Source organism: Leptodactylus fuscus, chromosome 9 (genome assembly GCF_031893055.1).
Source record: "Leptodactylus fuscus isolate aLepFus1 chromosome 9, aLepFus1.hap2, whole genome shotgun sequence".
Lineage (NCBI taxonomy): Eukaryota > Metazoa > Chordata > Amphibia > Anura > Leptodactylidae > Leptodactylus > Leptodactylus fuscus.
The window spans coordinates 21339474-21352121 of record NC_134273.1 but is presented as its reverse complement, the minus strand read 5'-3'; the positions used below and the strand labels follow the sequence as shown (position 1 = coordinate 21352121).

General features: G+C 45.4%; 1 protein-coding gene across 2 annotated transcripts in view; it reads left to right on the top strand.

The window, feature by feature from the left end:
- Positions 1-12648, top strand: part of TNR (tenascin R) — a 333354-nt gene that overhangs the window by 185692 nt on the left and 135014 nt on the right. For both annotated transcript variants that reach the window (XM_075287087.1, XM_075287088.1), the window contains exon 3: positions 7213-7683. In XM_075287087.1, the coding sequence (XP_075143188.1) occupies positions 7213-7683 (471 nt within the window). The remainder of the gene's footprint in view (positions 1-7212; positions 7684-12648) is intronic.

Genomic DNA, 12648 nt, shown 5'->3' with positions numbered 1-12648 from the left:
AGTGGTGGTTCATTTTTATCAAAGTGAGCCGGTCGGCACTCTCAGCTGACAGACGGGTGCGCTTGTCAGTGATGATGCCACCGGCTGCACTGAACACCCTCTCAGATAGGACGCTGGCGGCAGGACAGGACAGCACCTCCAAGGCATATAGGGCAAGTTCAAGCCACAGGTCCAACTTCGACACCCAATACGTGTAGGGCGCAGAGGGGTCGGAGAGGACAGGGCTGTGGTCGGAAAGGTATTCCCGCAACATGCGCCTATACTTCTCACGCCTGGTGACACTAGGACCCTCCGTGGCGGCACTTTGGCGAGGGGGTGCCATCAAGGTGTCCCAGACCTTAGACAGTGTGCCCCTCGTTTGTGTGGACCGGTGAGAACTTGGTTGCCTACTGGAGGAACTGCCCTCCCTGCCGCCACTGTCACATGCTGGAAACATCTCCATCATATTCTGCACCAATTGCCTGTGGCAAGCATTGATGCGATTGGCCCTCCCCTCTACCGGAATAAAAGACGAGATGTTGTTTTTATACCGGGGGTCAAGGATAGCAAAGATCCAGTACTGGTTGTCCTCCATGATTTTGACAATACGCTTGTCGGTTGTAAAGCACCCCAACATGAACTCAGCCATGTCTGCCACAGTGTTAGTTGGCATGACTCCTCTGGCCCCACCGGAAAGTTCAATCTCCATTTCCTCCTCATCCTCCATGTCTACCCATCCGCGCTGCAACAATGGGACGATTCGAAGTTGCCCGGAAGCCTCCTGTATCACCATCACATCATCGGACAACTCTTCTTCCTCCTCCTCCTCCTCCTCCTCCTCCATTAAACGCAGTGAAGCGGACAGATGTGTGGACCTACTCTCCAGCTGTGACGGATCGGATGCTATCCCTAACTCCTCTGTGTGATCTGAGTTATCCCTGATGTCAATCAGGGATTCTCTCAGAACACACAAGAGCGGGATTGTAAGGCTCACCATCGCATCCTCAGAGCTCACCCTCCTTGTGGACTCCTCAAAGACCCGTAGGATGTCACAAAGGTCTCTCATCCATGGCCACTCATGGATGTGAAACTGAGGCAGCTGACTTTGTGGCACCCTAGGGTTTTGTAGCTGGTATTCCATCAAAGGTCTCTGCTGCTCAACCACTCTATTCAACATCTGAAACGTTGAGTTCCAGCGTGTGGGGACGTCGCACAAAAGCCGGTGTTGTGGCACATGCAGGCGTTGCTGGAGAGATTTTAAGCTAGCAGCGGCTACTGTCGACTTGCGAAAGTGGGCGCACATGCGCCGCACTTTCACCAGTAGCTCTGGAACATTGGGGTAGCTCTTTAGGAAACGTTGCACCACTAGGTTGAAGACGTGGGCCAGGCATGGAACATGTTGGAGTCCGGCAAGCTCCAGAGCTGCTACCAGGTTCCGGCCGTTATCACAAACGACCATGCCTGGGCCCAGGTGCAGCGGCTCAAACCATATTGCCGTCTCATCGAGGAGGGCATCCCTCACCTCGGAGGCAGTGTGCTGTCTGTCCCCCAAGCTGATCAGCTTCAGCACAGCCTGCTGACGTCTACCAACGCCAGTGCTGCAACGTTTCCAACTCGTAGCTGGGGTCAATCTAACAGCGGAGGAGGAGGCGGTGGCGGAGGAGGAGGCGGTGGCGGAGGAGGAGGCGGTAGAGGAGGAGGAGGAGGGGGGTGTTCTTCTCGTGTCCCTGCCAGGAATGTTAGGCGGGGAGACGAGGTACACCGGGCCAGTTTGGGAAGCAGTCCCAGCCTCAACTACATTCACCCAGTGTGCCGTCAGTGAAATGTAGCGTCCCTGTCCGCATGCACTTGTCCACGCGTCGGTGGTCAAGTGGACCTTTGTGCAAAGCGCGGAACTAAGGGCCCGCCTGATGTTGAGTGACACGTGCTGGTGCAAGGCGGGGACGGCACACCGGGAGAAGTAGTGACGGCTAGGGACGGCATAGCGAGGTGCCGCAGTTGCCATCAGGTCCAGGAAGGCGGGAGTTTCAACAAGCCGGAACGCCAACATCTCCTGGGCCAGCAGTTTAGCGATGTTGGCGTTCAAGGCTTGCGCGTGTGGGTGGTTAGCAGTGTATTTCTGCCGCCGCTCCAATGTCTGAGAGATGGTGGGTTGTTGTAAAGAAACGCCTGATGGTGCCTTTGATGGTGCAGGAGAAGGAGATAAGACAGGACCAGGGGAGGATGAGGTAGAAGTCAACAAAGTGGCGGAGGCAGATGAAGTGGTGTCCTGGCTCGTCCTCTGGAGTGCATCGCCAGCACAGTCAGCAGTGGCAGTGGCAGAGGCAGAGGCAGAGGCAGTGGCAGTGGCGTGAACGGCAGGCGGCCTTTGTCCTGCCGTTGCTGCCTGCCACTGATTCCAGTGCTTGGATTCCAAATGACGGCGCATTGAAGTGGTGGACAGGTTGCTCTTCTCAGAGCCCCTAATCAATTTCGAGAGGCAAATTGTGCAGACAACACTATATCTGTCCTCGGCGCATTCCTTGAAAAAACTCCACACCTTCGAGAAACGTGCCCTCGAGGTGGGAGTTTTTCGGGGCTGGGTACGAACTGGAACATCTTGGGAGATTCCGGGTGTGGCCTGGCTTCGCCTAAGCTGCTGACCTCTGCCTCTGCCTCTAGCTACCCTTTTTGGTGCTGCACCTGCCTCAACATCCACACTACTTTCCCCGCTTGACATCCCCCCTGTCCAGGTCGGGTCAGTGTCCTCATCATCCACCACTTCCTCTTCCAACTCCTGTCTCATCTCCTCCTCCCGCACAATGCGCCAGTCAACTGGATGCCCTGACGGCAACTGCGTCACATCATCGTCGATGAGGGTGGGTTGCTGGTCATCCACCACCAAATCGAACGGAGATGGAGGAGACTCTAGTGTTTGAGCATCTGGACACAGATGCTCCTCTGTTAGGTTCGTGGAATCGTGACGTGGAGAGGCAGGTTGAGGGACAATGAAAGGAGCGGAGAACAGCTCTGGGGAGCAGGGACAGTTTGGGTTATTGTTCTGTAAAGCTTCGGAATTTTGGGAGGAAGGAAGACAAGACTGTTGGGTAATAGGAGGAGAGGAGGCAGAGTCTGACTGGCTGCTGGACAATGTGCTGTAAGCGTTCTCTGACAGCCATTGCAAGACCTGTTCCTGGTTCTCGGGCCTACTAAGGTTTGTACCCTGCAGTTTAGTTAATGTGGCAAGCAACCCTGGCACTGTGGAGTGGCGCAATGCTTGCTGCCCCACAGGAGTAGGCACGGGACGCCCTGTGGCTTCACTGCTACCTTGCTCCCCAGAACCATTCCCCCGACCTCGCCCACGGCCTCGTCCACGTCCCTTTCCGGGAGCCTTGCGCATTTTGAATTCCTAGTTAGAAATTGGCACTGTATACCAGTAGTAAAAATTGTGGGTGCACGTAACCCCAATATATTCTTTGAATTCCCAGTCAGACACTGGCACTATATGGCAGTAGCAAGAAATGAGGGTATTTGTATTCCCAATATACTCTTTGAATTCCCAGTCAGACAATGGCACTGTATACCAGTAGTAAAAATTGTGGGTGCACGTAACCCCAATATATTCTTTGAATTCCCAGTCAGACACTGGCACTATATGGCAGTAGCAAGAAATGAGGGTATTTGTATTCCCAATATACTCTTTGAATTCCCAGTCAGACAATGGCACTGTATACCAGTAGTAAAAATTGTGGGTGCACGTAACCCCAATATATTCTTTGAATTACCAGTCAGAAACTGGCACTATATGGCAGTAGCAAGAAATGAGGGTATTTATAACCCCAATATATTCTTTGAATTTCCAGTCAGACAATGGCACTGTATACCAGTAGTAAAAATTGTGGGTGCACGTAACCCCAATATATTCTTTGAATTACCAGTCAGAAACTGGCACTATATGGCAGTAGCAAGAAATGAGGGTATTTGTATTCCCAATATACTCTTTGAATTCCCAGTCAGACAATGGCACTGTATACCAGTAGTAAAAATTGTGGGTGCACGTAACCCCAATATATTCTTTGAATTACCAGTCAGAAACTGGCACTATATGGCAGTAGCAAGAAATGAGGGTATTTATAACCCCAATATATTCTTTGAATTCCCAGTCAGACAATGGCACTGTATACCAGTAGTAAAAATTGTGGGTGCACGTAACCCCAATATATTCTTTGAATTCCCAGTCAGACACTGGCACTATATGGCAGTAGCAAGAAATGAGGGTATTTGTATTCCCAATATACTCTTTGAATTCCCAGTCAGACAATGGCACTGTATACCAGTAGTAAAAATTGTGGGTGCACGTAACCCCAATATATTCTTTGAATTACCAGTCAGAAACTGGCACTATATGGCAGTAGCAAGAAATGAGGGTATTTATAACCCCAATATATTCTTTGAATTCCCAGTCAGACAATGGCACTGTATACCAGTAGTAAAAATTGTGGGTGCACGTAACCCCAATATATTCTTTGAATTCCCAGTCAGACACTGGCACTATATGGCAGTAGCAAGAAATGAGGGTATTTGTATTCCCAATATACTCTTTGAATTCCCAGTCAGACAATGGCACTGTATACCAGTAGTAAAAATTGTGGGTGCACGTAACCCCAATATATTCTTTGAATTACCAGTCAGAAACTGGCACTATATGGCAGTAGCAAGAAATGAGGGTATTTATAACCCCAATATATTCTTTGAATTCCCAGTCAGACAATGGCACTGTATACCAGTAGTAAAAATTGTGGGTGCACGTAACCCCAATATATTCTTTGAATTACCAGTCAGAAACTGGCACTATATGGCAGTAGCAAGAAATGAGGGTATTTGTATTCCCAATATACTCTTTGAATTCCCAGTCAGACAATGGCACTGTATACCAGTAGTAAAAATTGTGGGTGCACGTAACCCCAATATATTCTTTGAATTACCAGTCAGAAACTGGCACTATATGGCAGTAGCAAGAAATGAGGGTATTTATAACCCCAATATATTCTTTGAATTCCCAGTCAGACAATGGCACTGTATACCAGTAGTAAAAATTGTGGGTGCACGTAACCCCAATATATTCTTTGAATTACCAGTCAGAAACTGGCACTATATGGCAGTAGCAAGAAATGAGGGTATTTATAACCCCAATATATTCTTTGAATTCCCAGTCAGACAATGGCACTGTATACCAGTAGTAAAAATTGTGGGTGCACGTAACCCCAATATATTCTTTGAATTCCCAGTCAGACACTGGCACTATATGGCAGTAGCAAGAAATGAGGGTATTTGTATTCCCAATATATTCTTTGAATTCCCAGTCAGACAATGGCACTGTATACCAGTAGTAAAAATTGTGGGTGTATATAGCCCCAATTCTATTGCTAGGGGACTTGCAGGGTATTTCTGGGGTGAAGGTGGGGGGGCACACCGTTGGAACGGGTATCGGGGTATATATCGGGTATACGGGAATACACTGACAGTGTATTCCATTCAGGATCCTGGGAAAGCTGGGTTGCGGCGATTGAGCCCGTCAGTGCCACGTTACACTGACAAGCTTCTCCCTGGAATTTAGCTCTTACAAGAGCTGTTGGTTGTCTTCTCCTTCCTATCCTAGCCTGTCCCTGCCTACCCAGAATCTAAGCCCTAGCTAGCTGGACGGAAACCTCCGTCCTCGGTGAATTGCAAGCTCAGAATGACGCGAAGCTGGGCGGCGCTGTTCTTTTAAATTAGAGGTCACATGTTTTCGGCAGCCAATGGGTTTTGCCTACTTTTTTCAACGTCACCGGTGTCGTAGTTCCTGTCCCACCTACCCTGCGCTGTTATTGGAGCAAAAAAGGCGCCAGGGAAGGTGGGAGGGGAATCGAGTAATGGCGCACTTTACCACGCGGTGTTCGATTCGATTCGAACATGCCGAACAGCCTAATATCCGATCGAACATGAGTTCGATAGAACACTGTTCGCTCATCTCTACTAATTAATAGCTATCTGACAAGTATTTATGAGGAATGAGCCTCCGCAATCTCATTACACACCAGGCTCAATGCCGTGGAGCAGAAGGTTGGCAGGTCGATGCAGTGGTCAGTGGGAAAAGTGGATTGTTAAGTAGCCGAGGAAGTTGCAGTCGGATGTATTGATGAACATCCCAGGCAGAGAGAAGAAGAGGAAGCGTCACAGACACAGAGGAATCAATGCAGGAGGTGATGAAAGGGCGAAGACGAGGAAATGATGGGATGGGATTTCTTTGATTAAGATGTCATAGGTGTATGAAGAGAACAAACATAACTGGAAATTATTGCAATACCCTACACAGCAAGCCAGTGCTTGAAACAAGAAGGAGACAGCAGTCAAACAACGTAACCCTATTACATGCGTATGTGTATTTGTACATGTGTATATGCTGCAGTAATACAAGGGTTAACTATTTATTTTTGTCAATTAACAACATGAAGAATGAATGAACAAAAGATAAATCTAAATTCCATCAATGTTCGGGGTGACCACTCTTTGCCTTCCATCAGTTCTTTCAGACAGGCCTTGAAGTTAACTCGGCAGGGAAGTTGTTGCCACCATCTTGGAGAACTAAGCACAGATCTTCTGTAGATGTAGGCTTCCTCCAATCCTTCTGTCTCATCATATCATCCCAGACAGACTGGATGATGTTGACATCAGGGCTCTGCAGGGGCCGGATCATCACTTCCAGGACTCCTCCTCCAAAGAGCAAAAGTCACACCAAATATTGATGGGATTTATATTTCTGTTTCTTAATTAATTTCATTTTGTTAATGGACAAAAATAAATTCTTAAAATTTTTGCCTAAAATTTGCTTAAAACCTTTGCACAGTACTGTATATGTAATCTCTCTTGCCACTATATACTATGGTACATTACGTTTTAATACTTAATGTACCATAGTACAGTATGGAATATGATGCAATCCACCCAGATCTATCATTTTTCAGTGGGTACCCTTCTGCTATTGTCAAATTGACTCCAGGATTGAGTTTTACGGAGCACTTTTATAGGTACAGGCTCTGATATGGAGGGAAACAAATCTTGGGGTCCTGTGTGGTAAAACCCAACACAATAATACAAGGGCAGTTTTATCTTTGCAGTATATAGGACAGTATATAGAACATTTATTCTGTGTAGCCTGTGACTTCATTTTTCGGACATTGTAACTCAATAGGATTATCTTTTCCATCTCTACAGGTCTCACAGAATTTGCACCTCCTTGCAGTGGACATGGAAACTATAGTCTGGACTCATGTGTTTGCAGCCAAGGATGGGGAGGTGAAAACTGCTCTGAACCTTTGTGCCCCCTGGGCTGCTCTGGGAGAGGTACCTGTATAGAAGGCATCTGTGTGTGTGAGCCGGATTACACCGGGGAGTGGTGCACAGATCTGTTATGCCCTGAGGAGTGCAGCCCACATGGGCACTGTCAAGATGGGCAATGCGTCTGCCAAGAACCATACACCGGTATCGGCTGTACAGAGCTCCGCTGCCCAGGTGACTGTTTGGGAAAAGGACGTTGTGCCAATGGGACCTGCGTATGCCAAGATGGTTTTGCCGGAGAGGACTGCGGGCGCATGTGGTGTGTGAATGCCTGCAGTGGGCGAGGGCAATGCCAGGATGGTGTCTGTGAGTGCGAGGAGGGGTACAGTGGGCAGGATTGTTCTGAAGGTAAGGAAAAAAGTAAAAATTGTTAAAGAAATGATAGCACATATCAGAAGAAATGTCATTCATCATCTGTATTCCTCAGTCATGTGATGTTTTCTAGTGTCGAGAACGAGAACTAAACCAAGATCTATAGGTAGATATCCTGGCTCTAATGGGCACTCGAGAAACATCTTCATGTCAAACCCATTACTTACAAGTTATTCCCTACCCACAGGAGACAGAAGATATGAGTGTGGGTCTATTGTTGGGGGGTTTACATGTGCGCTATCACACCATTCACAGTCTTTGGCAATGATGGAGATACAAGTAGCTGAGGTCAATTAAGTTACATGTAGAACAATATATAGTTAGGCCAGGGAAGAAAAACATTAATCTGGAAATGCGTGAGCTGCTCTCTGCTGCCCCCGATGCTTTGGATCAAAATACTGCATAATACAGATCAGGGTATCTCCTATTAATAATTAAATTAATATTATCTTATATACTCATACCTGCCAGAGTGAGAGCCATAGATATGTAGAGAAGAACCTTCAAGAACCTGGAGGTTCCTTCCTTACCCCCCTCCCTTCCTTCCTTCCTTCCTTCCTTCCTTCCTCCCTCCCTCCCTCCCTCCCTTCCTTCCTTGCCCCCTCCCTCCCTCCCTTCCTTGCTCCCTTCCTTCCTTCCTCCCTTCCTTCCCCCCTCCCTCCCTTCCTTCCTTCCTTCCTTCCTTCCCCCCTCCCTCCCTTCCTTCCTTCCTTCCCCCCTCCCTTCCTTCCTTCCTTACTTCCTTCCTTCCCCCCTCCCCCTTCTTTCTTTCTCCAAGGGGTAATTAAACTAGTTCCTAGTACTAGTCCTAAATATACAGCCCCCAAACTCTGGTTCTGTGAGATGTAAGTTACGGATATGTGTTGCCATCCAATACTTAAAGGGCTAGTTCACACGTGGGCAAAGGGGAGTTTTTTGACAGCGGATTTCGCTTCAAAATCAGCCCCTTTACAATGGAGCCCTATGTGAACAGCTAGCTTTTTTTTTCCGCTAGCTTTTTTTTCCACTAGCTTTTTTTTTCTGCTATTTTTCAGCTAGCAGAAAAAAGAAGCGACATGACCTTTCTTCAGGCGTTTTCCGCCTGAAGAAAGCAATAGAAGTGAATGGGAGGTAAAAACAGCGCAGGTTTTTTTCAGCGCGGTTTTTTGCAAAAAACCGCTAGCTGTTTTTTGCAAAAAAACGCGCGGAAAAAACTGCTAGCGTTTTTTTTTAGCCCATTCACTTCTATGGGAGGGGAAAACAGCCTGGCTTTTTTTGGAAGCGGTTTTTAAAAAAAAAAGCTCCAAAAAAAGCCTGGCAATGTAAAAAAAAAGCTTCCTAATTAGGAAGCGGTTTTTTTCAGGACCAAAATAAGCCAGGAGGTTTTTACGTGTGAACTAGCCCTAACCCTTCCATGACATAGGCTTTTGGAATTGATAAAGAAGAGACGCCAGAGAAAACTTGGACACATTGGGTCTGTATTTGAGTGGCCAATTCATAGTCAATTATTGGTCTTTCATGCTTTTATATTTGACATACTGTATTAGATTATGCTTAAAGGGAGTCAGTCACCAGAATCCAGTCTTGCAGATAGATAGGTTAGCTGCAGATAGATAGGTTAGCGTCACCTCACTCACACAGTGGTTCCCCCTTGTGAATCATTGCCTCCTTTGCTGAGCCCTTTGAAGCAATCTAGACATCGTGGACCTCTATGGAACAACAACAGTATCATTCCTCATCGATCTACTGGGTTCTGGTGACTTCCTTTACAACTGTAGAAACAAATCTCAAAAAAGTTTGATGTCTTCGTCTTGTCATTTTTGGGGGTGGGAGGCTGTTACCTCTGGAATGCAGACAGTACATGATGGTGTTCTTTTCTTTAGCTATTTTTTATACAAAATTTAAAGCATAAATGCATGAGTGAAGACATCCAAGACTAAATGAGTTTACGAGAGTTTTCCTGCCAAAAACCTGCCATACCATTGTCCTCTTCTACACTCATTCCAATCAACACGAGCAGAAACAAAAGCTAATGAGCAACTAAAATGATGCCAAATCTAACAGAATTTTACACATTTCAGAAGCTAAATGTGAATTATTTTTCCGATCTGACAACTTTTCAATATCCACAGGACTGAGATGTTTACATTCTATGTTCTATGTGTCACTGGTGCAAACGCATTTCCATTTAGCTTCAGAGGCTCAAAACAACTTCTGAAAGCCGTAGCGGGAGGTTGTGGAGCTGAAAGGAGAGCACCTGCAGAACTAGAACACTCTCATACCGAGAGGCCCAATTCTTCCAGGCCACATTACCCAACCAGCAGCAGATTGGAAGATTTTTTTAACACCTGTGTAATAAACGAAACATGATGTGTGTTCTTTATAGAGATGAAGTAGCCAGAGAGAATCCCGTAGGGTAGTGCATCCAAAGAAGAATGCAACAAAAGGATGGAACAAAGGAGGTGTTTTCTTGTATAGCAGTGTTTGAAGGCCATATTCATGGAGGTTGTCTGACATCTTTAGCATGGGGCTCAATTTTTTCAGCATTTTTCTGTTTGGCGGTAAAGCTTCCAACCACTACCATTACTCAGGTCCTTGTTGTAGAGTATAGAGCAGTCTACTGCTTTTAATGACCTTTGATAGCACTAGATAGTCATCAAGATGGCGGCACCCATGCAATTCAAGTAAGTAGATGTCAAGGTCACGTTTGACTAAGGCATTTGTATGGTTAATGTCCTATGCAACTGAGTGGTCGCAATGCTTAAAGACTCAAAATCTATCAGAATAGTAAGGTGGATGTCACGAAAGAGTTAATGTTTTTTTCTAACCATCTTAATGGTGACTTTTGTCTTGATAGGTTGCACATGTAAGGAACTTTCTACGGTCTGGCATTTGTTAGAAAACCAGCCATGATGTCATTATTGTCGTCAGGTTATCTTCTCATACACGTAGTGTCCTCCTGATAACCAGCCATGGTGTCCTTATTGTGGTTGGGTTATCTTCTCATACATGTAGTGTCCTCCTGATAACCAGCCATGATGTCTTTATTGTGATTGGGTTATCTTCTCATCCATGCAGTGTCCTCCTGATAACCAGCCATGATGTCCTTACTGTGTCCGGTTTATCTTCTCAGACATGTAGTGTCCTCCTGATAACCAGCCATGATGTCCTTATTGTGGTCGAGTTATCTTCTCATACATGTAGTGTCCTCCTTATAACCAGCCATGATGTCCTTATTGTGGTCAGGTTATCTTCTCATACATGTAGTGTCCCCTCCGGATAACCAGCCATGATGTCCTTATTGTGGTTGAATTATCGTCTCATACATGTAGTGTCCTCCTGATAACCAGCCATGATGTCCTTATTGTGGTCAGGTTATCTTCTCATACATGTAATGTCCCTCCTGATAACCAGCCATGATATCCTTATTGTGGTCAGGTTATCTTCTCATACAGTAGTGTTATTCCTGACAACCAGCCATGATGTCCTTATTGTGGTCAGGTTATCTTCTCATACATGTAGTGTCCTCCTGATAACCAGCCATGATGTCCTTATTATGGTCAGGTTATCTTCTCATACATGAGGTGTCCTCCTGATAACCAGCCATGATGTCCTTATTGTGGTCAGGTTATCTTCTCATACATGTAGTGTCCTCCTGATAACCAGCTATGATGTCCTTATTGTGATCGGGTTATCTTCTCATACATGTTGTGTTCCTGCCTAATACCTGTCCATAATAAGAAAATTAATAAAAAGTTTGTGCATTTATTGTCATATCCATTGGTAACTTATCAAGACAATGGACTGTCACCAAAAAGATGGTTACAGAAAAATCTTTAAATTTCTGCAAAATTCTAATGACTTATATTTGCAAAAATTTAACTTGTGTCTACAATATTGAATATGGTTATGTTTATCTTTATCTTTCAAGTGGTTTTCCCATGATCTTTTATATTAAGAGATAAAATACATACCATAAAAAATCCTCTAGAGAGATATTTCATGCTACAGGTGGTACAACTACTGAATTTGTGTCTCATTTGTTGGAAACTAGACATGGTAGGCACGACTTGCTCATATCAGCGAATCATTTGTTGTACTGTAGGGGTTATTTTCTTCCATCCCAAATAACTGGCTTATGGGATCATACTGTATATGTAATGGGACTGTTTAGATCTATCTTTTTAGAACATAATGGAAAGTGTTGCGGCTCTTGGTTCTCGGTTATGAAGTTGCTTCATACGCTGATAGATACGGCACGCACTTTGAGCATCATATTTTCTGACACCTTGTTTCATTTTTCTGTTGTACGGAGATACATGGCCCCATTATATCAACCTCTGCCATCTTAATCCCTCCATCTCTCTTTAAAACCAGCCCTATCAATGACTGTCAGGAAGAAAGCTTGGCTGTAAATATGGATAAATGGAATGAGAATTTCATTTGACTGAATAATAGCACATCACATATAGTGTAGGGTTTACACCAGCTAAAGACTGTGTCTAGAGATGAGCCAGTCCAAAAATGTGTTCTCTGCTGATCCTCCGAAATGTGAATTATCCTTATCCTCCGCAAATCTTCAAGATGCCAAATCAAATGGAGAATCTTTACTTTTATCATCCGGACAGGGCTAGAAGGTTTGTGCTCTCAATGAAAGAAGAACGGACTGGAATGAGAAATCCCATCAAATATAGAGTCTGCTTTCTAGGTTTTACTTTTTGGATAAAGCTTTCTTAGAATCCGACCCAATCGATCATAGGAAAAACCCTTTATAAAACTCTAGTCATGAGTGGATATTTAATGCATTTTTTAAGTGATACCCCTATGGAACAAGACTAGAATTCAAGCCATACTCCCCACTTGTGTCCCGAGACCTGTTTAAGACCGGAGCCCCATAGGATGTAAACACCACAATTTGCCTGCGGCAGAAACGCCACGTGAAAAATTGCGGTGTTTTACAGT